This window comes from Martes martes, assembly GCF_963455335.1.
Source record: "Martes martes genome assembly, chromosome: 12".
In the NCBI taxonomy this organism is placed as follows: Eukaryota; Metazoa; Chordata; class Mammalia; order Carnivora; family Mustelidae; genus Martes; species Martes martes.
In genome coordinates this window covers 64,268,797-64,295,621 of record NC_137900.1, presented here as the reverse complement: position 1 = coordinate 64,295,621, position 26,825 = coordinate 64,268,797, and the positions used below count along the sequence as shown (strand labels likewise).

Below are 26,825 nucleotides of genomic sequence, written 5' to 3'. Positions count from 1 at the left end.
GCCTATAACGAAGCATCGCCCCACCCAGTCTGGAGCCCGCAGAGGCTCCCAGCTCTACCTGAGTCCCTTCCCAAGGAAAAGGAACATGAAAGAATTCATACTGCATGGGATCCATCTGCAACCAGCAAAAAGATGCAAAAGGTTCTTAGAAAAACCTGCCACCCAATGCATTTCTTAGAAAAAGAACCATTTTCCTGCCAGGGGGAAAAAAAATCCTGGATCAACTTAGAAAGGAGACCTGGGCTTGGCAACAATCAAAGACCTCATTTTTCTGAATTACAGAAGAGCATTTTTCTACATGTAAACTTAGAACGCCTCCTTCCCTTTTCCGGTTTTCATATATAGCATAGGAATTTTCATGCTCAATGAAGTTACTGTGTGAGCCCTCCTCCCTCTCTTTCTCTCTCTCGCTCTCTCGCTCTCTCAGGCCTTTGGCGTAAACCGAGAGAAGGATGGCTTTGAAGGTGCCTGGCTGTGGGTGGAGACGGACCAGGTGTAGGCACTGTGGCCTGTCTGCCCCACCCACCCAGCAGGAAGGCGAGGTCGTCCCCCACCCAGCACCCTTTCTGGCTTCCAGAGCATCCCCTCACCTGAGCACCCCCAGCAGAGGGGAGGCAAGGCATGATCATTCTCTCCTTTCAAAGAGGAAGAAATTGAGACCCAGCCTACTGGAAGCCCCAGTGCAGGAACCAGCACTGAAGACTTGACGCTGGGCCTCTGCCCATGACAAGCCACGCCCTCCCAGGCTGCCCGTGGGACTCCTCCGGGTCCGGCTGCACACCTCTGTGTCCCCATGGTCCCTACCCATCCCTCCACCCAAACAGCCTCATCTCTCTGCCTTCTGCTGGTGCGTCCCCTTCCCCCTCTGATATGACGACACATAAGCTTCTGGGCACAGACTGTGGGGACCCCTCTCAGTCCCCAGTGTTGGCAGAGCCTGGCAAGAATGACCTATGAATGAAGACAAGCAAGAAGAAAGTCAGCAGCTAAGATTCACTGTGGGCTTGCTGCATGACAGGCACGGTTCAAGGAGCTCTCCATGAATCATTTCATCTTCTACAGACTCTCTATGAGGTAGATAAAGTTATCATCCCCATTTTACAGGTTAGAAAACTAAGGCTGGGAGAAGTTCATCACCACTCGAAGGCCATGAGGACAATAAGCGATTAAAGTCAGGATTCGAATCAGAATGGGTGGTACAGCCTGGTGTGAAGTTTCCAGTCCTAGCCACACATCAGGGTCACCCAGGGAGCTTTCAAAAAGACAGAGGTCTGCCCCTCCTGCCTCGCCCTGGGGACCCCAGTGTCTTGCAGGGTCTAGCCTGAGTAAGTGTGATGCCCTCCCCCATGGGGCAGGCCCAGGTAAGAGTTGCCCCCCTCCCCCAACCCCAGGCTTATCTATCAGGCAGACCTGGGCTTGAGTCCTGAGTCGGCCACTAACCCATGTATGGCCTTGGAAAAGCCACTTCCCTCCTCTGAGCTGTATGGAGGGACAGCAACAGAACTGGCTCACAGGGTCATGATGAGAAGGAATGACACGATGAGGGCCATGCCTACCGGAGGGCTGGCACATCTGAAAACTCAGGACCAACTGCGGGTCCTAGCTAACTGGACTGGGCCAACTCTGGGCCCAGCCCCCCCACATTCTCACCAGCCAGCCTCCAACTCTTAGCCATTGAAGAATTAATATCATTAGATACATAGGCCCAGCAAGTAAGGAAGTGAAGAGTTTAGCCTGGAGAGAATATGTGAGGACTCCCTCCTTTTGTGACCCAGGTCTGCTCACTACCTCCTCCTGCAGACACTCACACACATATACACACAGGCACATACACACATACTCTAACCCCTTGGCCCAGGCAGAAATCAGCTCCCGAGCAAGAGCCATACGCAGGCCTCAGGAAGCAGCAGCGGGTCCTGCTGTCTTGTTGCAGCTCGGCTATTCCCCAGATTTGTCCTAGAAACCTGGGTAACCAGTCAGCGCAATGGCCACGTGCACCAGGTGGCGCGTGAGAGCCGGCAGGTGTGGGCCGGCGGGAGCATCTGGGCAGAGTTTTCTAGTCAACTCTTCTCGATGCATGGCCCTTCCTTTTCCATTTGGGGAACAAAGACTCATTGAGTGTGAGGAGGGCCTTGAGTCCCAAGGATGACATCAGCTGCAATGAGTCATCAGTCCCAGCAGGCAGCTCTGGAGGGCTCAGCTCAAGGCACCGTGAGGGAAACTCATAGAAAACAAGCATGGAGGGGACGGGGCCTGTTGGGGGCACCTGAGGGGCACAGATGGGAGCACGCAGCAGCCTGCTAGGAGCAGGCACCTGGCAACGCGCAGATCCTGAACACTGCCAGGCTCGGCGCCAGATGGAGACAAGAAACCAAGAGCCAGAGGCCAGGCGGGGTCAGTGTAGACATCTGGACCAGAGGGCTTCAAATGGCATTCCCAAGGGCCGGGGTGAGGCTCTGGGGAGGAGGCGCACAGAGGAGGCTGCCAGTGGTGGGATGGGGGTGCAGGGGAGGGGATGAAGGGGGGAAGGCCTGCCTGTAGGGCCCCTAACAAACACGCACACAACCACACAGATGCTCATATGCACACACAAGCACCCTCACACACACAGACGCCTCTACTCCTACACGCACGTTCACACACACACACACTCTGACACCTTTGCCCACACTCATCCCCTGTACACACTCACAAAATCACATGCGCACTCGTCTGCTCACACACTCACACATTCACACACACTTGCCTATCGTCATACACACACTCGCCCCAAAGCAACTCCGACTCCATTCCTGCTTCATGGATTCGGTTCCAGTCACAGTCTCATTGGAAGACAGGGTTTGGTAGCTAAAAACCCACCCACCAACCAAAAAGCCCACCATCAAAAGCCTTCGACGTCACTGATGTTCACCAGGGAGCACGGCAAGAGAAGCCGCTGGCCAAGGGGCGCACGGAGAGTCGGGGGCCCACTCTTTCTTCTCCAGCTACCTCTTGAAGGGTTTGGAGATCTTTGCCTACATCCTACACAGAGGGTTTCGGTTTCTCTCATGTGGGTATATTTTCTGCATGTTCCCCTCGTCAGCAAAACCTTCTCAGAATGTCAGGTTTGGGGCATGTCTTCACAAAGCATCGAACCCAACTGACTCATTTTCCTAGAAGCAGGGCTAGAAATGGTTGATCGATGAATATGAACAGCTGACCCATCCAGGTGATGCTTGGCACAGAGCCTGGCACAGGTAGGTGCCCCCCAAAGGCCAGTTTCAGGAACGTATGAGTGCATTTGTGTGTAACGATGGCTCACGTGTACTGAGCCCTCACTGTGTCCTGGGTGCAAGGGCTTTACCCACACGGCGGTAGCTCTCAGATCTGGCTATAGAGCAGAGTCACTGGGGAGATTTCCAAAAACACTACTGCCCGTGCCTCACTCCCACAGATTCTGATTTAGATGATCCAAGCGTGGCCTGGGCTGCTGAAGTCACATAAGGTGATACTCACAGCCCCTGAGTTCATTTTGTTTTTTGTTGTTGTTGTCGTTGTTGTTGTTTTTAAGATTTTATTTCTTTATTTGAGAGAGAGAGAGTGAGTGTGCACAGGGGGAGCAAAGAGAGAGGGAGAGAGAGAATCTCAAGCAGACCCCACACTGGGCATGGAGGCCGACAGAGGGCTGGATCCCAGGACCATGAAATCATGACCTGAGCTGAAATCAAGACTCAGACACTTCACCAACTGAGTCACCCTGGTACCCCAACACAGCCTCTGAGTTCTTCACAAAAACCCCACTCTTATGGTTCCCAATACACAGATGTGGGAACAGAGGCACAGAGCAGTTAAATTACTTGCCCAAGGGCACACAGCTATCAGGTCCCAGAACTGGCAACTTTAATCCTTCATCTGTCAGATGTGAGAAGCTGAGTCTCTACCCCCTCCTTTCCAGGAATGTCACTTTAATCCAAGGCTGCCCCTCTCCAGGGAGCACCCCCTGTTTAGCCCTCAGGGATCTTGGGCCCATCTGCCTCTTATCCCCAACGCTCTGACAGCCCCTCCTCATCGCTCTTGGGATCAGCACAGCCTCTCCCTACCAGCTACGAGGAAGAGGGCTTTGCTGCCAGCCAGAGACAGGCTCTCCTGGGCTTCATCTTCTGAGCAGATCCGGGAGGGTGGAGACTCCGGTCCTGCTGGCCACTGGGTAGCCCATCTCTTATCTTGGCTGACCAGACATATTTTCAGAGCTGCGAGAAGGAGCTCCAAGCAGAGTAGTGTTGGGGAGAAAGACAGCTCTGGCTTCAAATCTCAGCTCTGCATTTAAGAGCTGTGCAACTTTGGACAAAACATTTCCCCTCTCTGAGCCTTGGGCTCTGAATCCATAATATAGGAATAATGTCACCTACTGCAGGAAAGAATTTTGAGAATGACCTGAGGTAGATAACAGATATAGAATGCTGAGCTGAGGGCCTAGCAAATGCAGACATTTAGCAGAGCACGTTGGCTGGGGCGGTTGCTATTATCATCAATGACATAAGATTCCTTCCTCTGGGTCTCAGTCTTCTCACCTGCAGGTAGGACGATACTGCTTCCTTCCCTAGGTTGCAGAGAGGGCCATGGGTGGCTCTGAATGGGAAAATGCTTTGTCAAACACAGCCTACTCTGGTCCAGGGAACAATTTATAAGGATAGAGGGCTCCAAACAGGTGTCTGGGAGCTGAGAGTGCTCAGCTCTGAATTCATCCGATTGACGTGGCCAGCATCAATTCAGAAGCAGAATCCCTGCCCCCGGGCTGGGAATAGCTCGAGTACCATGGGGCCAGCACAGAGGAGCTGGAACCTGGAAACTGGCTTAGCACCCCACTCGATACCCACCCCACACACCCCAGGGCGAGAAGTTAGGGTCAGGCCTAACTGCAGGTGTTGGAAGAAACAACTACTAAATAGTAATAATAATGACCATGTCCACTGCAGTGGGTGAAATGATGGCTCTCCAAAGACAAGTCTGCACGCGCTCGTCCACGTCCTAGTCCCCAGAACCTGTGAATGAGACCTTATTTGGAAGAAAGGTCTTTTGCAGATATATTTAAATTTACTGGCAGATGTATTTAAGGATCTTGAAATGAAGAGATCATTCTAGATTATCCAGGTGTGCCTTAAATCCAATGACAAGTGTCCTTAAAGAAACACATGGGGGAAGTTCGGACAGACGAAAAGGAGGAGACGCTGTGACCATGGAGGCAGAGCCTGGAGGGAGGCTGCCGCAAGTCAAGGAATGCCAGCAGCCAGCAGAAGCTGGAGGCGGCCAGGAAGGACCCTCCCCTCGGGCCTCCAGAGGGGGAGTGGCCCTGCCAACACTTTGATTTTGGATTTCTTGCCTCCAGAACTGTACAAGAATAAATTTCTGTTGTTTGAAGCACCCCAACTGTAGTATTTGGGCCAGGGAGACGAACACAGTCGCTGAATGCTTACTGTGTGCCAGGTGGGACCTGGACTGGGTCATTCGGTGCTCACGGCAGCCTGGATTATAGATGAGGAGACTGAAGTGTAGAGGCATGGGTTCGCACAGATGGTAAGTGACAGAGACAAGATCTGAACCCAGAGAGCCTGGGTTCACGCCCCATAGCCCATCTGCTCACCCATGGCCCTGATGGTTCTCAAAGTGTGGTTCCTGAGCCAGCAGCAGCAGCATCACCTGGGAACCCAGAGCTACAAATCCTCAGGCTCTCCTCCGGACCTAATGACTCAGAAACTCTGCAGCAAAGGCCAGCGTGTGTGTTTGGACTAGTCCTCCCGGGGACCATCACCCTCAAGTTGGTGATACCTGTCATACACAGTGCTGATGGAGGCTGAGGTTATGGCCCAAGGCCAGAACAGAGGCCAGTGGTGGAGAACCAGGCAGAAGGAGATGTGAGCAGACACCCAGCAATGGAGAAGTCTGTTGCAGGGCTGGGGCCCAGGCATAGGATTTGTCAGGAGTCCAGCCCGCAGTGATGAGCTACAAATTAGCGACTTCCTAGACAGGACAATGGAATGTTGAGTCCCCTGAGTGACTAGATCCCACTGATTGACAATAGGAGAGCCTCAGGCCCTGTAGTGAGGTGGCCAAGGGGCCCCAGGCTGGAGATAAGCAGATATAGGGAGGCTTGGGAGGCCCAACCCAAGGACCTGGGCTTGTCGGCTGAGGGTTCTGCAGCCAGGAGTAAGCTGATGGCCTCCAAGGGAGCTATTCCCCAGGGAAAGCCTGTCCTGAGCAGAAGGAGCCCATGCCTTCCAGAGGGGATGGCCATAGCTACTTCTCTTGCCTCCCCCAGCTTGCCCTTGCCCTGCACTCGGTTTAGGGGGCCTGAAGACACCCAGAGAAGTCCACTTCAGCCACACTGGGAATCTGGGCCTCAGGGCCCACTCGTTCTAGATGACTACAAATGAGTCACCCCATCTTGCCAAGAAATCCTCCCTGGGTGAGTTTCCCAGGAAGCTCCAATTTCTCACTACTCTGTTATTATGTTTACTTGCCTGTGTCTCTCACTGGCTTATGAGCCTTTCAGTGTACAGACATCATGTTCTGGCTTCATTTCTGTATCTTCCAACTTCACCCACCCCTCTAGCATGGGACCTTGCCTGGGGTAAGTGAAAGCTGAGCATGGGTGGATGGACAGATGGATGGACGGAAAATAACACACATGTGAGTGAATGAACGAGCTCGGTAGATTCTGGACAAGAGTGACTGCAGACCTGCCCTAATAGTTCCTATTTATTGTCATCAGTCAAAAGAATTCTAATGAATGTCAACTGTTGTCACTGTAATCCCACCAGTACCATCAGCTCAATAGGTACCTAATAGCCCAGCTCTCATCGGATCCCCGCTGTCGAGATATAATAGAATATTATTATTATAATATTACAAAGGCTTGATGTTAACTTTTGTGAGGGCTGCAGTCTTCCATCCTTTTGGCTGACCCTTAAGCAAGACGGCTTTGAATGACCAATCTTCTGCAAAATTCCAGCCTTTGGCTCTCACCCACTGACCGAGTTGGGAGTGCCTCCCTTAAACACACTGGCCTCTCAGACTTCAGACTAGATTCCAGCCGCCCCCATGTCCCCCCTCTCTGAAACGAGGAAGATGTGAGCAACTGCCCTTCTCCCTGACATACTGTTAGAGTCTGAAGTTTCGCTGGAGGCCTCGGAGAAGTTGCTCATAGCCTGTCTGGGTATCAGACATGAGCTGGGGCCACCGGACAAGTGGGATGGGATGGGACAGGCCAGCCCTCCAGGTCCTGGGGGGAGAAGGGAAAGATTCCTGCTCCTGGCTGCATCCCCCACCCTCACCCAAGAAACAAGGGTGGGAGGGGCATCAAGTGGTGGGAGGAGCTTGGAAGCCTTAACAATTCTGGAGCTAAGTCTTTTCTCTAAGTGAGGCATATCCTCACTCCTCAATCTTGAATTTTTTGGCACGGGTGACACTACCTGGTCAGTAAAGTCTCTCAAAGAGTTGCTATCACCTGCCTCGATTCAGCCATCACTTACATTACCCCAGCTCCAATGCAGCCACAAGGGGAGAACAGATCCTGGAGGGATCTTTCCTTTACTCTATCCTGGTCCCTGTCGAGGATTCTGGCCTTGCCTACAACCAGCGTCCCATGGCTGACCTCGTCCAAACTTGGCTCTGGGGTAGACTCCGGGAGATGGAGAGGATGCAGTGTCTGGTCCCCAAGTAGCTCTCAGCTTAGTAGAGGGGACAAGACACCAACACAGAGCCCTGCTACAGGTGGCCTGAACTGGAAGGCTTTGCACAGGTGAACGTGGTAGAGTGAGCACAGCACAGGTGACCCCACTGTAAAGAAAATAAGGGGTATGTGCGTGGTTCTGGGGGAGCAGCACCCGGGCCCCTTAGATAACTTCCTGCATTAGAGCAGCAAGGAGAAAATTACAAATCCGGGGAAATACAGACATAGAAGTGTCAAAGTGAGTATGCAGTAGCTCATTAATCCCAGGACAATTTGGCCGGGTGGGGACTGCCGCTATCTCATTTTGCAGACGAAAGCCCCAGGGCTGGTGAGCAGGTGGCTGGGACTCACAGGGGGTCACCTGAGGTCCTCCCCAGCTCTTTCTAGTCACACCACTTTTGCACATAGGAGACAGGAACCAGATTGCAGAAAGGCTTGAGAGCCAAGGAGACCGAAGTGTATCCAACAGGCCACGGGGAGCCTCAGCAGGCTTCTGAGGAAAGCCACTGCTGACCATTTTAGGAGGCATCCCCACCTCACCCCGAGTGGCTGCCCCTGGCAGCCGGGTCCCTTCCCTCCCCTGCCAAAGAGAGGGTGGAACTGGGGAACTGGAATGCAGAGTGAAGGCGGTAGGCTGGCAACAGCCGGAGACATACTTTCCTGCAGCCTCTCAGGGCACTTGGCATGTGGCTCTGCCTCGGGCAAACCAAGCTGCCGTGGGAGCAGCCCGGGGCGTCCCAGCAGACGAGCTGGTGTGAACTGAGCCAGGGCGGAGAAGCCGCCGGGCAGAGTGAGCTCACGGCTTCGGCAGGCCCGTGAAATCTCACCCACGCAGAGCAAGCCCGGTGGAGGCCTTCAGAGCTGGGGAGGACCTCGGGGAAACACCAGTCCCGTGTCCCCAGGACGAGAAAACCAGGGCCCAGATTGATGATGTGAGTCACCCAAGATGGCATGTTCCCATGGCCATCTAGTCTCCAGGACACTCTCCCCCGAAACCCTAGAGAAGGCGCCATGTGGGAAAGCACCTCAGCCAGTGCTCGGCACACAGTAGAGGCCCAATGTGGGCTCAAATGTCTTTGTGCCTGTGGTGGGGGCCCGCGGTCCACACATGCAATGACTTGGGTGCTGATGGGCAGGCAGGGAAAAAACCCCTAAGCCACCTGCTGACAGCTGTCACCAAACACACTGCTTCTTCCTACAGACTGGCCCGCTCGATGGCGCAGAGACTGGCTCCCTGCTGGACACTGGAGCCCGTTCGGCTCTGCAGTGGGATTTGAGTCTCAGTAAACAGCTGGAACAGATGGTGACCCTAAAGTCATATTTTGCAACAGGCTGACTCTTGTTTAATCTAGATGAAAGTACAGCTCGACGGTCCCCACATGTTGCCGGAGGGAGAGTGGGGTGGTGACCAGAGCGAGGGGGGGCAGAAATTCCATGATGACTACCCCGGAGATGCCCCTACCTGGAACCCTAAAACTGAGGGTGACGTCGAGGGAATCCCAGGAGGGCCAGTGTCACCCCACGGGTGCAGGGGAAAGGATGGGGGATTCGGCACCAGACAGACCTGCATGCAAATCTTTGCTCCACCACTTACCAACCGGCGACCTTGGGCCAGTCCTCTGACATTTCTGAGCATTAGTTTCCTTATATGGGCATACACATGGCCAGAGCCAGCTCTCTGGGGGGTGGCATAGGGCAACATCAGGTGCCAACCACGCCCTCCCTCCGTTTGTTCACTCATTCATCCATCCACCCATTCACTCACTCACAAATAGTATCAAGCACCAACCACCACGTGCCTGGCACTGCTAGTCTTGGAGAGGCACCGGTCTTCATGGTCTGTGTGGTCTAGGACTGAGCATCCCTGGCAGTACCACCACTGCGGGCTTTCGAACACTGATGCCCGGCGGCCACCCTGGTCAGAATCTGCAAGGATGAGGCCAGCGATGCCGCTGGTGCAGCAGCGTGAGGTCCCTGGTTTAGGAAAACCTCCCATCCACTGAAGGCCTGTTGCTCCTGGCTCTCTCCAAGCACTCCCCTAGCATCACTTGCTGAATGCCTCACACAGTCCCAGAGGTGGGACCTCTGCCCACCCCAGTCCCACATCCAGGAGAGGAAACCATCCCTCCTTCTGAGTGATCTTGCCCGAGACACATCGCTCAGAAAAGAAAGAACTGGGATTTGAAGTCTATCTGATGTTTCCAAAGCTCAGTACTAACCACAGGCTGCCATACACAAAAGGGACCTCAGTGTCTGTGAATGCCTGCCCTTGCCTCTCTTCCCACGTCTCCAGGGGTGGGACAGACCAACCATGCATTTACAGTCACGCGGCGCTGGGGGAGTTCTCAGTGGGGCAATGCCCCCACCTGGACATCAGAAGACCCAGATCCAGGCTTCTTGTAGGCCAGCTATGTGGCTCCCATCTTTCTGTCTGTAATTTAGAACTAGAATAGATGATCCTGAAAGCCCCACATGTTCGGGGTCCCCAAGGTTCCCAGGGGGTTTTGATGGAGGCAAAGTGTTTGGGGGACCTCCAGGTCCTTTGCGAGGGATGCCCTAGGAACCCAGCTCTCCAAGGTGCACAAACAGTGGTTCTGTGCCTTCTCCCACAGGATCCACTGTGGCACGGACCACATGGGGAGGAGGCTGCCTCCAAAGGGCGGTTCTTAGAAACCCTGAACTTGAGTGGGACTGGCCAGTCCCCCGCCTGCACACACATGGGCAGCATTTCTCACATTCCACTCAACCTTGCCATGCTAATGCGGCCCCACACGCTCATTCCTGGAAAGGTAAATGCAGATTGAGAGGGAAAGCTTCTCATAGCCATGAACACACATACACATCTACTCACTCAACCGGCATTTGCAGAGCACCTGCTGTCTGCTTATTAGAGGTGCTGGGGATCCAGCTGTGACAGACAAGTTCCTCCCCTTAGGGCATGGACAGTTCTAGTACAAGAGCTATAGAAAGCAATGATCTCCATCTTGTCAACAACAACAAAGAGTGAATCCCTTCCACATACAAGTGCATTAGGTATCTGCAGGTGGAGAAAATGTTTATACAAGAGTGAGTTCTGGCATCCATTGCCATGATTCTGAACCTCTCCTACAAGTTGGGGACCTCAAATCTATATATAACATCATCTCCACTTATGCATCCTGCCATCAGGGAGAGGGGACCCTGTGCCTGAGGATCTGGGTCTACACGAAGAGCCCCCAGAGCTCAGAGACTTAACGAAAGCCTCTTGCTTTAACTCTAAAAGCACTCAACTTTTGCATCCTGCTCCGTAATATATGTGTGCTGTTCCTTTTAGTATAAAATGTTCTTAATTGTTCCCCAGTCATCACTGGACTCCCCACCCCCAGCCAAGTTACCAGCTTCTGAGTAACATGGATGTGGGAAATAAACAACGTGACTCTGTGCCAACGGTCACCCAGCCAGGAGCCAGGAGCACAGCCAAGGTGAGGTCTCCAAAGGGACGGCCCGGACGGGAGGAGGTAAAGCATCATCCCTACCCCACCATTTCTAAAGAAGTTGTTCTCCTGTGTAAACACATCTAAAAGCTTCCCCCCAGAGTTATGAGCCCCAGGATCTTGCTTCTGTTCCCTGGCAAGAGATTTCTGCATCGTGTTTATGGACACACCTTCTGAGTACTGAGATCCAGAGAGAGACAAATGTCAAAATAAGAGCATCAGATCTGGATGGGCCTGAGAGCTGGTCTAACCCCTTCGTTTCATAGACAGGAAGAAGCTTTTCAAAGCCAAGACCAACTACAGTCTCACTGCAGAGGGCGAGTCTTAGAACTCTTTCCCCCTGTGACATTCATGGCCTCTTGGTGATGCCGGGGTCACAGGCTCTGGGTGGCTCTCACTGAGCCCCGCTCCCCTACCATTTTTGGTACTACCAAAATGGTACCAAAATTTTGCTGCTACCTCTCCAATGCACTGCTCTGGAGCAACACAGAGGTGGAGACCCTGTACTTCCTCCCTGAAGCAATTCATTCTTCGCAAGTAGCGGTACAAGGAGGGCGGAAGGCAGGACCTGGAGGCCCCCAGCCCATGGATTCTGGGCTATGAGCACTGCAAGGGACCCATGGGACAGAAGGAAGCCAGGATGCTCACCTAGGGCCAGGCTTGGGAAAGCAGCTCCTGGATGGAGGTTCTGTTTTTACCTGAGACTCCCCACAGCCTCCCCTCCCACACCTACATGCTGTTGTTTCCACCGTTTCTTTATTCTGCTCCCTTGATCTGGAACATTCCATTTCTCTTCCAACCCCTCAGACCCACCCCCTTTCTTGGCTAAATCGATTTACCCCTCACATCTCACCTTCAATGTCACTCCTCATGGAGACTTTTCTGACTCTCCAGTGCTGATCAGAATGGCCAGGGCTGTGCTTTCAGAACTCCCTGTACCTCTTCATAACATTTGCTCACCACATACAATTATTTAGGTTGTTTTTTTTTTTTTTACAATTATTTATTTAGTGTCTTTGTCCCCCATAGATTGTAGGCTCCCTCAAGGGCGGGAACCATGTCTCTCTTGTTCATCATTTGCTGCCAAGACATACCACATTGCCTTGTACCAAGCAGGCAGTTAATGAATATTTATTCAGTAACCATGAGTGAACAAATGAATGAACGAAAAGCCTGAGGCACCTGTGTGGCTCTGTCGGTTAAGTGTTTAACTCTTGTTTTGGGCTCAGGTCATGATCTCAGGGTTGTGGGATGGAGCCCCGAGTTGGGCTCTGTGCTGGGCTTGGAACCTGCTTAGGATTCTCTCTCTCTCTCTCTGCCCCTCCCCCTCTCTTTCTCTCTCTAAAGAAAGACAGACCTACCAGGTATAACAGGCAGAATGGCAAAGTCTACTGAGAAACTTTGGGATTAATTCTATCCCACCCACCTACCTGCCCCTGCAAAGTCCTCATTTAGCTGTATTTCACTTTTCCCACAGCAGAGTATGACTTTTTACATTCACTCCACTAGAAGGTCAATGATTCCAAAGCTGAATGACCTTGTTCCAGTCCTCCTCATCCTTGGCGAAATGGACCTGCAGAGGAATTCTGAGCCCTGATGGACTGAAGCAGGTACAATCATTGTGCTAAGAGCTATGGGGACATGAGCCCACGGCCTCATCACAAGAACTCTGAGATGGGCACGATTATTATCTCCCATTCTATAAACGAGGAAACCGAGGCTAGAAGAGGATTAGTAAGTCATCCAAAATTACCAGCCAGTATGTGCAGAGCCTGGAACTGAACCAGTTCTGTGTGCCCCCACAGCCCAGACCCTTAACCACCATGCTACAAAGGCCATGCACGAAAACCCGCATCCCCAAGGGGCGTGGGTGATGCTGACCTGGGACTCTGCATTTCTAGCAAGCTCCCAGCTGATGCCCATGGGCTGGTTCAGGGACCAGTTTGAATAGTAAGTCTATAGAGGAGGAAAGGCAAACGAAGATTTCAGTAGGGCAGAGAGAGTATCCCAGCCTGCAGGGAGGCACACACGAGCGAAGGCTGGGTGAAGGGAACATACTGTGAAATTCAGAGCCCAGCAAGCAGTTCGGCGTGGCTAGAGCCAGGGCATGAGGAGGGATGGGAGGGGACAAGCAGCCTTGAGCTCTGGCCCAAAGAGAGTGGAATTTAAGGTGTAATGGAAAGCACAGAAGTGTTCTAAGAGGGGGCGTGATGTGATGGGACCTGTGTTTCCATGAGCTGCAGGGCATGTTTGGGAACAGAGACATGGAGGTCCCACCATCAAGGGAACTGCTACTACAGTCCATTAGGACACGACACAGCCCTGACGCCAGGGTGGTGGGTGGGCAGATCCAACAAAGCAGCAGTGCTCTTTCCATGTACTAACAATTTCTCAGCCCCTCCACACACTGGGGCCACAATGCAGAGCCAGAGCCGGCAGCGGACATAAAGTCAGGTGCACACCGTTCCGAAGGAGTCTCAAACAGAACGACTCTTAGAAATGGGGCCCACCAACCGCTCCTTCCAGTCCAGCTGTACAGTCTCCACGGACAGCTGTCTCCAAAGGGCTGCCTTGTCCTGCCTTGCTCCAGCACCAACATTGAGTCCCGGAGTGGCAGTGACTCAGTCAAGCTCCCACAGCCAGGCCCAGCATCGAGGAAATCAGACTGCTAAGCTAGTGCTGGGCATTTCAGAGAATTTCCCCGGCGGAAAAAACGAAGACATTCAGCTGTAATTTGGTATCAGCCCGCACTTGCAAATATGAAACAAGCAAAAACATTCCATTTCTTCAACTGGAAGTTTACATTCTAAAAGAAGAGGGGGAGACCCTGAAACGGAGCCATCTACTCTAGACAGTTAAACCTGAAGTAAAATTAGAAAATGTGTCACATGGAAAAACTCCGCAATGAGAAAGAGTTTCTACCCCCCCCCCCTTTTTCTTCTTTCCGTGGGAGACTGAGTAATTTGGCATTTTAACTAGACGGGGGAGAGGGCAGCTGTGGTCTCCGTTTTGTGCCAAATGCACGGTTGTCGAGGACAGTTTTGTATCCTGCCTTGTAGACGGGGGTGCAGTGAGGCATCTGCCTGGCAACTGGATGGACAGGGCTAAGAGCTGCGGAGTTCAGTCACTGCCCTCCGAGGGCCACAGCATCTGGCCAGACTGAACTCGGGCATGCTAGAATGTTCCTGCTAACAGTGCTTTTAGGGTTCACCTTCACTTCTCAGATGGGAAACTGGGGCCTCCAAAGAGGCAGAGATCAATTCGAGACAAAGGAAGAACAGGGGAACATCAAAGTTGAGCCACTGGGCAGGTGTCTACTGCGCCTCACCCCATCATTGCCATCTGTGCCTCCTGAAGATAGGGGAGCCCCTCCATGGCTGAGGGTCACCTGAATGTAGCAGGTTTCCACCGGGTTGTTCATTTCAGAAGCATTGCCTGAGTACCTACCAGGGGCCAGGCATGGTGCTAGGTGCTGGGGTATGGAAAAGGTCCCCAGTTTAGACGCTCGAGGTGGCCCTCTCCCAGATTCCAATGTGCAGTTTGAGCTCAGGCTGTGAGGAGGGATATTCTGGGACACAAGGCCAGAACAGCACCTTGGTGGGATGTCAGGGGTCTCAAATGCCATGCTAAGTAGTGTTGTCATTGTCGTCTATAGCTGCTGTAACAAGTCACCACAAATTTGACTTACATCAAAAAAGAAAAACAAAAATTTATAATCTTACAGTTCTTTAGGTCAGAAGTCCAACCCAGGTCTTACTGGATAAAAAGTAAGATCTCAGGACATCTGGGTGGCTCAGTCAGTTAAGTGTCTGCCTTCAGCTCAGGTCATGATCCCAGGGTCCTGGAATCGAGTCCCACACAGGGCTCTCTGCTTAGCAGGGAGCCTGCTTCTCCCTCTCCCCCTGTCTCCCACTCCCCCTGCTTGTGTGCACACTCCCTCTCTCTGACACATGAATAAATAAAATTTAAAAAAAAAAAAAAAAGTAAGGTATCAACAGACCCGGGCTCTCTTCCAGAAGCTTGAAGGGAAAATCCATTTCTTGCCTTTTCCAGCTTCTAGAGGCCACCTGTGTTCCTTGGCTCATGGTCCCTTCCTGCATCATCAGCATCAGCAAAGAAGGCCAGTCAAGTTCTTCCCATGTTGCATCTTACTGACCTCCTCTCCTGCCCCTGCTTCTACTCTTAAGGACCCTTGTGATTATGCTGGGCCCACGAGCATCTTCCAGGACGCTCTTTTTTCCAGGAACTTCTTTTAAGATCAGCTGATCAACAACCTAAATTCCATCTACAACCTTACTTCTCCTACACCATACGTATTCACTGGCTCTGGAGATTAAGACGTGGACACCTTTGGAGGGCCATGACCACCATCCATGGGTGGTTAGCATGGGAAGATGACAAAGGGTTTGAAGCTGGGGTAACAGGATCAGAGTTGGTGTTACAGCGTTGCTCAAGCTCTAACGTGCACGCACATCGCCAGGGAGCTTGTTACAATGCACATTCTGATTTACTGGGTCTGTGGCTGGGACCGGAGATGCTGCTGCTGCTGCTGCTGCTGCTGGTCCTTGGACCACATCTGAGCAGCAAGAAGCTAGACTACTGTGGGCCACAGTTGGAGGACACACCGAAGGGTGGCAGGAGACAGACCTACGTGCTGAAAATAAAGATGGAAGAAGCCTATTGCTAAGATGCAGGGCTGAGAGGGGAGAAGCACTTGGAGGGCCCAGTGGAGTTTTGGGTGTGATGCTGTAGAAACGGCATGAATTGAAGTTCAGTTTGTCCGCCAGCATTTAGGCTCTCTGGACTTCTATTCTAGAATCGTTACAACTTCCCAGCACCTGAAAAGCCTACCTTCATTTTCTTCTGGTGACATGTACTCTATCCTGACCTATCTATTATATCCAGGTCCCTGCCACACCCCCCATTCTGGTCCCAGCACCCTCTGTCACAGCGGATGGCTGCGGGTGGTCTCCCAGCAGGGCAGCGGACATACACAGATTTTGCTAAGGTCAAGGGTTCATAATGCTGGGTTTTCACTCAGATCTCCACAGTCTCAGGCTTTGAATGATTCATTCATTAATGGATTCAAGTGCTCATTGTGTCCGTTTGGTGCCATGTCAGATGCTAAGGAAACATGGATAAATAAAATAGGTTTCCTGCCCTCGGGGAACCCGCAGTGATGTGGGAACAGGGAAGGAAGGAGGTACTGAACAGTCACCAATTACAGGCCCGATGCTTACCTCCTTAATCTTCTGAGTAGGAATTATTGGCCCAATGTATAGCTACGGAAGGTAAGGCAGAGAGAGGTCACTCAGTGCGAAGCGGCAGAGCTGAGATCTGAACCAAAGACCCAGGCTCCCAGGGCTCATCTGCCTGAACTATGCCCCCTGAAGCTCCCTCTGGGATCCAGTGCCAGCCGTGCCCCTCCTCTGTGTTGCAACCACGGGCTGGTACTTTCCTCTCTGGGACTCGGGATCGCCACGTCGGAAAGGAGGCCTTCAGGCTGCACCAGTTGTTCTCAATCCTGGCTGCACCCCAGAATCACACCAGGAGGTTTTAAAACCTGCCAGTGGCTCAAACTCACCCTGGATGGGTCCAGCATCCTGGAAGTGGGGAAGGCTGGGCATCATGTTCGTTTGGAATCTCCACGTGATTCTAAGGTACAGCCAAGGTTAAGAACCACCAAGGTCCTTATGACCTGACTCCTGGAATTCCAATTTCCAGAAAGACCCTCTTCTCGTCCAGCCCTTATAGGACATGTGCAGAATGAATGAACAAAGCAGGAAGGGCAAAGGGAGGAAGGATTCACGACTCCGTTCAACTAAGGGAAATATGGGGCAGTGATGCAGCACTGTCCCTCCCCCTGCTGTCACTTTTCTCTTTTGTTTTGTTTTATTTAAGATTTTATTTATTTATCTGAGACAGAGAGAGTGAGAGAGAGAGCACAGGGTGGGGGTAGGGGAAGACAGAGGAAGAGGGCAGAGAAGAGGGAGAAGCAGACTCCTTGCTGAGCAGGGAGCCTAATACACAGGGCTCGATCCTAGGATCCTGAGATTGAGACCTGAGCTGAAGGCAGAGGCTTAACGGTCTGAGCCACCCAGATGCCCCATCTCCCTTTGGATTAGAGAAGTAGCAGCAGCGGATAAAGGCCGGCTGAGCTCCTCTTGTGTGCTGCTGTGGGGAGGAGGAGAAATCACTAGTGCCTTCCCAAAGAATGCAACAGAAGCTTTAAAAATGGGCATGCACTAGAGCCAACAATTTGCTTCAGGAATTTGTGCTAAGGAATAACTGGGGAAAGGGTCAAATACAGAACTACAAGAATGGGGTCATCACGATAATGTTTATAGTAGCGAACAACCAGAAACCGTCTAACTGCATAAAAGGGGACTAGTTTAATTATGGGACATACATGCAATGAAATACTATTTCAATTACAAAGGATGTTAGAGAACAATATTTAATGCTCCAGAGGAAGTGTTTAGATGACTATTAAGGGGGGAAAAATGCCAAGCAATGAAATGCAATGTACAGAATGAGCTATTCTCTTTATAACATATATGCACATTAAGGCAAATAACTTTGAAAAATTGTCCACTAAATGTTGGCAGCATTTATCTCTGAGTCATGAGACAATATGTAGCCTTTGTAAACTCCTCCACCCTCCAGATCTTTACACTGACTATTACTTTGACTATCAATTTTTTAGTGTAATTGAAAAAATAAAGCTCCTCTTTCAAAACCCGTTTCCCTCCCCCTGCCATCCCATCTGCTGGTGGAAACAGACATCCCTACTCTGGTAAGGCAGAGGCTCACCTGCACCTGCATTAGGACACACATGATAGGCTCCCTAGCAGTTAAGTCAGCGGCTGCCCACTGGTCTCTACTACTGAGCTCTGAGTCGTTCTAGGATATGAACGCTTGGACCAGTGCATCTTCTTGGACACCAACCACACATCCCAGAGGGCCTCTGTGAGATCAGGCAGTTAGGAAATATGGGGAGAAGACAGAAATCTATATATCTATAAATATATCTCTATATCTATATCTATAAATATAAATATATAAAAATATTATATATAAATATTATATATATAAAAATACAGATATATCTATATAGTAACCAGAACACAGAACATGGCAGTTTTTCAAAGACTTCAACAGATGTTCACTTTGTAGAAAGACTTGTTGAAAAAGCCCTCCTGGCGGTAGAGGGGATTTAAAGCTGGGCCCCATGCAAGTCCTCAGTGATGGAAGGGTGACTCCTGGAGACGTTGAAGGCAAGGCTGCCCCCTGCAAATCAGACTCTAGCCAAGCTCCCTCAAAACCAGGAAGAGGCCCTCCTAATATCTGAAGTCAGGGGTCCTGCTCATTTGAAAGAGAGACTAAGATCCCTAGAGGAGTTTTCTTCCCTGTCCAATCCTTCAAGTCATCCATGTCATACAACAAGTGCAAAATGAATTGGACTGGATAAAATTGGTTTGGGTTGGGTTGGGTTGTATTAGATTAGGTTGGGCTGAGTTGAGTTCTGATGGGGATAACAGGTGGGATGCACTCATTAGTTAACCCCAGTCTCATACCTCCCTCATTAAAGCTTTCCCAATAATAGGTCTGGATCTTCTTCCAGGTTCTGCTCTAACCCTAGACTTTCTCTCTCTTGAATTGGGGTGGAGCAGAGGAAGGTGATCAGTCAGCAAACCCGCTCCTCCCAACACTTCTGATGCATCTCTGCTCCCCTGGGCTCTGTGCCAACAGTAGTATCTCAGGCCCCATGATCTGCTGCTCTGGCTTTGAAACCTTATTTGCTCATCCATTCTCCTTATTGCACATTAGTGTCTTCGGCTGAATCTTATTGTAAGATTTCCTCCCTTTTGATAACCCTCACCCACCCACCACCACTTCAACACTCCCACTACAAAATCATATCATGAGAAAAGTCTGTGATACATCAATGTGTACTAAAAAAGTGTATGGCCTAATGAATGAGACAGGGGTGACTTTCCTTACCAGATTCTAAAACATATTAGAATGCAGTAATTATCAAGACCAAGTGAGATTTTAAAAACACACACACACACACACACATACACACAAGAAGGGATCAACAGTAGAGATTTGAGAAAAAAATTTCTATCATTTAAGAAAAAATGTTAGGGGTACCTGGGTGGCTCAGTGCGTTAAGCCTCTGCCTTCAGCTCAGGTCATGATCTAAGGGTCCTGGGATCAAGCCCCACATCTGGCTCTCTGCTTAGCAGGGAGCCTACTTTCCCCTCTCTCTCTGTCTGCCTGCTTCTCTGCCTACTTGTGATCTCTCACTCTATCAGATAAATAAATAAAATCTTAAAAAAAAAAAGAAAAAAATTACATGGTAACCAGAAGCAACATAGTGATGGATAAATCACTCACATCTAACTAGTATTTTGGGGAATCCTGGGTACCACTTTGAAAAAAAACTGACTTCGGATTACACACTACATAATCTATGTAATTAACCTAATTTACAGTCCATTTTAAGCAGATCAAGCTGCAGACATTCAAAGAAACCTTGAAAATAAACTCAATATTTAGCAAGAAAAGAAAAGATAAATGTACAACTTTTGACAAAATGGAGGCCATCAGGAATAAGATGAATGGGGATAAGCTAGACAACAAATTGTTACGCAATTACATATAATAAAAAAAAGATAAAGAGCAAAATGACATTAGCATAAATTTCTAACTAGTTATTAAAGCTACCAAAGGAAAAAAAAAACTGAAAGTCCCAATAATGTACCCTCATTCCAGGCCCTGGGCTAGGTTCTAGGATTCAGAGTTGGAAAGGCCCAGTCCCTGCCTCTTGGAGATTCCTGTGTAGTAGGGAAGGCAGACTTCATCAGTGATTTCATCAGTGGTCACCAGCCATCTGAGAAGCCCTGTGACTGAGGAATGGGTTAGTGCCAGCCCAGAGGAACGACACCCCACCTGCTTGGTGGAGGAGGGCTTCCCAAGGAGAATGGGTAAAGGATGAATGGGGGGCTGTCAGGGGCACGAGGAGAAAGGTAGTCTCAAAGAGCAACCAGCCTGGGCAGAGACACAAAGATGAGTCATTGCTTATCTTATTCCACCAGCTAGAAGTGGTTTGGTGTGAGCCCAACTCAGTAGGGGCTCTGTGTGACTGGAAAGACTGGGAGGCCACAAAGGGCCCTCTGCAGCAAGAAGCATGACCCCCTCTGAGGTACAGTAAGAACCCAGTGAGAGCAATTAAAGTAAGAAGGAGAATGATTAAATTTGTATCTAAGACAGATCCATCTAAATACAGAAGAACTATCCAACCACTTCTGTTCGTTGATGGGCACTTCTGTTTAGGATAATATAGTCAAAAAAAAAAAAAATCCAAAAGGAAAACAAAGGCCATTTGTCAGAAGATGGTCCCAGCAGCACTGTTCCTAATAATGACAAAACAGCTGAAGTCCAAGTGGCCAACTCTGGACAAACGAGGCATGACCCACACCATCAAAGGGCTCCCACGGAAAAGGGAGACAAACATACTGACACTGGTGGGGGCGAAGGGGGACAGTGGGTGGCGCCGGGAGAGACAGATGAAGGCCGTGGGGAGTTCCGTGATGAGAAAGCTTATCTGGCAAGATGCCTCTACAAGGGTGCCATGTAAACTGGTAGGTAGCATTAGGCCTTCAAGAGAAACAGAGGGCAAGGCAGTCTCTAGATGGAGAGAGGAGGTCACATCTTGTGCTAAGTCAAAGAGACTACAAAACCCCAAGACGACATGGGAAGCTGTGAGTGGATCCGTGGCCAGTTCTCAGCCGGAGCTCTGTCATAAAAACACACAGGCAGCACAGGAGGCCCCCACGGGCATTCCCCACTTTCTATAAACCCAAAAAGTTTATCCAGTAATGAAAACACTACCATCATTTATCTTCATCACAACTTCCAATGGTGTGTAAGCAACAGTAGCTCACTACAGGCCATGCCCCAGGGGAGGCAGGAGGCCAGGGACAGGACATCTCAGGTGTTACCCTTCCCCACTCCTCTCTCCTTCAGGAAAGCACATCAGATGGCCATGAGCGAGAGTGAGATGGTTAGAGGAGAATCCCAAACTGGCTCTGATTAGCATTCAGATTTGCCTCCAAGATCTGCAGATGGCCAAAAAGCCCGTGAGAAGATGCTCGACGTCATTAGTCATTACAGAAACACAAATCAAAACAACAAGAAGGGACCACTTCAGACCCACTAAGATAACCGTAATTAAAAAATGGAAAAAAATAAGCGTTGGCAAGGATGTGGAAAAATCAGAGGCTCGTACGCTGCTGGGAGGACTGTGGAATGGTGCGGCCACTGTGGAAAGATTTGGGAATCTTTACAAAGCCTGAGCTGGGTGGTGACCACATCACCCAGCAGTTTTACTAGGTATATACCCAAAATAATTAAAACAAGTATTCAAATTCTTGTACACAAATGTTTCTAACAGCACTATCCATGATAGCTAAAAGGAGGAGACAACGCAAATGTCCCCATTGATGGAAGAATGGCTAAATGAATGTGGTATATCCATTCAGTGGAATATTACACAGCCATAAAAAGCAATGAGGGCACCTGGGTGGCTCAGTGGGTTAAGCCGCTGCCTTCGGCTCAGGTCATGATCCTGGCGTCCTGGGATCGAGTCCCACATCGGGCTCCTTGCTTGGCGGAGAGCCTGCTTCTCCCTCTGCCTCTGCTCCCTCACTCTCTCTCCCTCTCTCTCTCTGACAAATAAGTAAATTAAAAAATTTAAAAAAAAAAAAGGCAATGAAGTCCCAACACACGCTACACATGGATGTCTCTCAATGATATCATGCTACATGAAAGAAGCCAGACACAAAAGACCCAAGTTATATGATGCCATTTATGTGAAATAGAACAGGCATATCCATAGAGACACAAAGCAAATCAGTGGTTGCTTAGTGCTGGTCGGGTGAGCCTGGGGAAAATGGCCAGGGACCACTTAATAGAAATAAGACTTTTCACTCTTTGGAGTGATGAAAACATTTTGCAACTAGACAGGAAACAGCTGTGCCACAATATGAATGTACGGACTGCCACCAAACCATACACACGAAAGTGGCTAGTTTCACATTATGTGAATTTCACCTCAGTAAAAAAAGTCAGAGAAGATAACCAGAGATCCAAAAAAAGATATGGAAAGGCAAACAACTTGAAAATCAGGAAAACATAAATTAAGACTAGAGTAAGATTCTAGGGGCCCCTGGGCGGCTCAGTTATTAAGCACCTGTCTTTGGCTCGGGTCATGATCCCAGGGTCCTGGGATTGAGCCCTGCATTGGCTTCCCTGCTCAGTGGGAAACCTGTTTCTCCCTCTCCCACTCCCCCTGCTTGTGCTCCCTCTCTCACTGTCTCTCTGTCTCTCTCTCTCTGTCAAATAAATACATTAAATTTTGAAGAAGAAAAAAAGACTATAGTAAGATTCTACAATGTACTCATTAGAAGGGCCAAAATTCAGCCCAGCGACAAGACCAAGTGCTGCTGGGGATTTGAAGAAGTGGGAGCTCTTACACCAGGCGGGTCACCATGTGCCTCGGGGCTGGCATTGTCTGTTCGGCCTCAGCGGCACACCCCGTTACCCAGCACTCGGCCCCTAGACACGGAACCAACAGGAATACGTGCCCCTGTGCACCGAGACACATGTATGAGAATGTTCAGAAACACATCGCTCTATCTGCCAACATGGAAATGCCCCAAAGCCTGTTGGAGAAAAATGGACAGATAATGTACAGCATATTAATACAGTGGGAAATGATACAGCGACAAAGATGAATTCACTACAGCCACATACAATAGCGTAAATGAATCTCAAAACTTAATATTCAGTGAAAGATACCATGTGTAAAGTTCAAACTCAAGTCAAATGGAACTGTAGACTTTGGGGATACATGCTTAGGTACTACAGTTATTTCTAAAAAGTAAGGAAGCAATCACCATAAAAGTCAAGGTGATGGTGACCTCTGAGGGCAGGGAGGGAATAATTACATCCAAGGGGTGAAAGAGAACATCTGGGGCTATCCTGTTTCTTTCTTTTTTTTTTTTAAGATTTTATGTATTTATTTGACAGCCAGAGATCATAAGTAGGCAGAGAGGCAGGTGCGGGGGTTGAGTGGGGAGCAGCCTCCCCCCTGAGCAGAGAGCCCAATGTGGGGCTCAGGGCTCTATCCCAGGACTCTGGGATCATGACCTGAGCTGAAGGCAGGAGCTTTAATCCACTGAGCCACCCAGGCGCCCCCATCCTATTTCTTGACCTGGGTTATATGGATGTTTGATCTATGATAAATCATTAGACTATACTTTCTGTGTGCACTTTTCTGCATGGGTGTTAAATCTCATGGTAAAACAGTTTAAAGAAAACTAAGTAAGTTGCATCTATCAGGATTTTATTAGCAGGAACAAATTACCTGTGGAACCACTGCCCCGTCCCCCAAACCACTTCCCTATCTGCTAAAAGAGAGGTATCCCAATGGCACTGTAACTTTATTGGCTCGGCTATGATGTGTTAGGGGCACAAGGATCGGTGTGGGGGACAGGGTCCCATTGACAAGGGTCTCTTTAAATAGGACAGGCCAGAAAACCCTCAGGAGATAGGAAGCCTTGAGACTTTGGGCCTTGGTTTCCTTATTAAAGCACAAAGATAATAACAGTCCTGGTCCATGCCTCCTGCAGTGATTCTGAGGACTGGATGAAGGTAACTCAGACCTGCTCACACCTCTGCCTGAAAATATAAAGCGGTTTGTTTTAAGTGTTGGCTTGATTAAAGTGCATGCAAAATTTGGTTTGCAGGAGGATATTTCACGTGTCTGGGAAGAGTCTCTGCAGAGGCTCCGAGGGATGCCTAGTACCCATCAGTTGCAAATGGCCCTTTCGTTGCCCTTTTTGGCTCCTGAGGGCTTCCTGGCACTTCCTTTTTACGTTATGGATGGGAACAGGACTTCCTCTGTGTTGTTTCTAACAACGGACTTGACATCAAGGAGTCCAGCCTCCAAACACAGGAGAAGAAATAAAAACACCAAAGTCTCTTTTCCCAGAATCTTCTTCCTTTTTGGAAGTGGGGGTTATAGCAAAATTCACAAAGACCACGAAACATGAAGCTGCCCTCTGCTGCTGAGCCAGCAGTACCTTCTAGCACGTGAAAATTGCAATGTTTCGACATGGGCCATGGTGCTCAGAAGCCAAAGCTGTGCTCCAGCTGCCCTTTGATCTGCAAGAAATGCCAGGCTGGAGGCTCGGGCAGGAAAAAGTGGTCTTTGAATTTAGGTCTTGCTCCCAAGGAGACAATGGTCTAGGCTGTCTGAGGCTTCCTCTGGCACACAAAGAGTTAACCCAGGCCACCCAGGGAAGGAGGTTGATTCCCCCTTCTCACACACTTCTTCTATTGAGGCTAAGTACTGATTTTCTAAATTAAAAAGGGGTGGGAGGCTACCGCTGGGCCAACATAGTTCCCCAACAACACAGCAAGGAGAAAGAGCTGAGGGAGCAAGGACGGGAGCCCAGGGAGCTGGGCTCAAATCCTGCCTTTGGGACAGGCCACTCCTAAGCCTCTCTCAGACTGCATTGTTTGCTCACACATTTGTTTCAAGGATCAACCCCAAAGTTCTATCACTTACTTTGTGCCTAGTATGGGTCACAGTGTGGAAAGCATATCATTTCTAATACCTCTTTAAATCTTCGCAGCATCCCTGGGAGGGCAGGTGGTCTAATTATTGCCCTTTATTGTAAACAGAGGCACAGAGACATGAAATTCATTGTCCTGAGCTGGGTCACCTAACTCAGCCACAATTCAAGCCCAGACAGCCTGAACACACACTTCAACCAAAATCGATTTTATTTATTTATTTATTTTAACCCTCAGTTTGTTGTATTACATTTTTTAAAAAAGATTTTATCTCTCTCTCACACACACACACATACACACACACATCACAAGTAGGCAGAGAGGCAGACGGGGTGGGGGGGAAGCAGGCTCCTTGCTGAGCAGAGAGCCTGTTGTGAGGCTCGATCCCAGGACCCTGGGATCATGACCTGAGCCGAAGGCAGAGGCTTAACCCACTGAGCCACCCAGGCACCCCCCCCCCCACCAAAATCAGTTTTAACTCAGACCCTACCAGTCATCCACCCGCCTCTGGGTTCTGGTGGGGAAACCGAGGCTCGGGGAACCGAAGAGACCAGATCCCTGGCTCTCCTCCACCCCCAGCTCTTCTCATCACCCATGGCACCACTCCCCGCGATGGATGGGGGACTGGCCTTGGTAACTCAGGACTAAGTTAAACATCGAGGTAATTCAGTCCCGTTATTTCTTGCGCGGCAAAGGCGCCAGGTGTCCCTGCTGGTGGTCACGCTCCCGCACCTGTGTCCAGAGAGGGCACCAGACCTGCCCTTACAATGAACCAGCCAGCACGCACGACCTGCACGCGGGCGCTCGGTGAGCTGGAGCTAACTGTCCCCGCGGAGCCGCTGGCGCTGTCACTGTGCTTCCAATGTCTCTCTGTGCCCACGATCCGGGGGGCCGCGCTTAGCTCCACAGTAGCCGGACCGTGCACCACCGGCCCTGCGGGTGAGGGACTCCCGCTCGCCCCTCGCATCCTCTGCACCGCCCGGGGAAGCTGCGGGACCGCCAGTGCGCACCGCGCGGCGAGGACTCCCTTTTATGTCCAGGAATGAGGAGCGCACCGCAGGCACGCCCGCCGCCAAAACCAACTTCCCCGGAGGGTGCTGGGGCAGACGGTGCCACCCTCAGGCCGGGTCGCTTACCTGTCGCGGAGCGGGTCCGGGAGACAGGGGGGAGAAGCGCGGAGATCGAAAGCAGCAAGAGCAGGCGCCAGCAGCGCGCGTTCCTCCTGCAAGAGGTGGCGGGGGACGAGAAGGTGAGGCGGGCGGGAGGGCCGAGGGGCTGAGGGGCCGAGGGGCCGAGGGGCCGGGGCGCGGGGAAGCGAGTCCTACCTTGGCGCCATCTCGCAGGCCTGCCGAGCCCCCGAAGGCACTGTGCGCCCGGCTGCGCGCTGGCCGCCGCTCGCCCTTCCTGCGGCGAACAAAGGCGGCGCTGGGCAGCGGTGGCGGCGGGCAGCCTCGTTGCTCCCCTGAGTCACCCGCGCTCTGAAACCCGACTCCGCCGCGCCCTGCGCTCGCCCGCGCGCCGTGCCGCGCCCACCTCGGCCAGCGGCGCCGCACTCACGCCCCGAGGGTCCCCGCCGCCGCCGCCGCCGTCCCCACACCCCTCTCCCCACTTCGACGGACGCGCGCCCCCGGCCGCGGCCGCCGCCGGAACGGCCTTATGTAACCTTCGAGAAAAGCCCCCCACACGCGCTCCTCTGGGTATGCGGGGCTCTGGCTCCCCTCCGCCCTAACGTCTGTCCCAGTCGGGGCTGCCCCGCAGACGACGCGCTCTCCTTTCATGGGCCAATGGAATTCTCTCCACCGCCCAGGGAGGCTGGAGTCACTGTGATTTCCTTCAATGACGGATGAAGAAACTGAGGCTCAGAGAGATGGAGCGAACATCCAAGATCACACAGCGGGACCGAGTCCTGACAGCTGTGCCGGCCCTGAACGCCTGACCCACGAACCCCGCAGAAGTGGCCCTGTTTCAAGGGGTTCGGTGATACATACAAACTC

At 51.0% G+C, this 26,825-nt stretch overlaps 1 protein-coding gene across 1 annotated transcript in view; it reads right to left on the bottom strand.

The window, feature by feature from the left end:
• Positions 1–26,356, bottom strand: part of COL15A1 (collagen type XV alpha 1 chain) — a 103,069-nt gene extending 76,713 nt beyond the window's left edge. The window contains exons 1-2 of the mRNA XM_080820787.1: positions 26,157–26,356; positions 25,968–26,053 (exon numbers count right to left, since the gene is read on the bottom strand). Coding sequence (XP_080676913.1) covers positions 25,968–26,053; positions 26,157–26,167 — 97 coding nt within the window. The 5' untranslated portion in view covers positions 26,168–26,356. The remainder of the gene's footprint in view (positions 1–25,967; positions 26,054–26,156) is intronic.
• Positions 26,357–26,825: the final 469 nt, after the last annotated feature.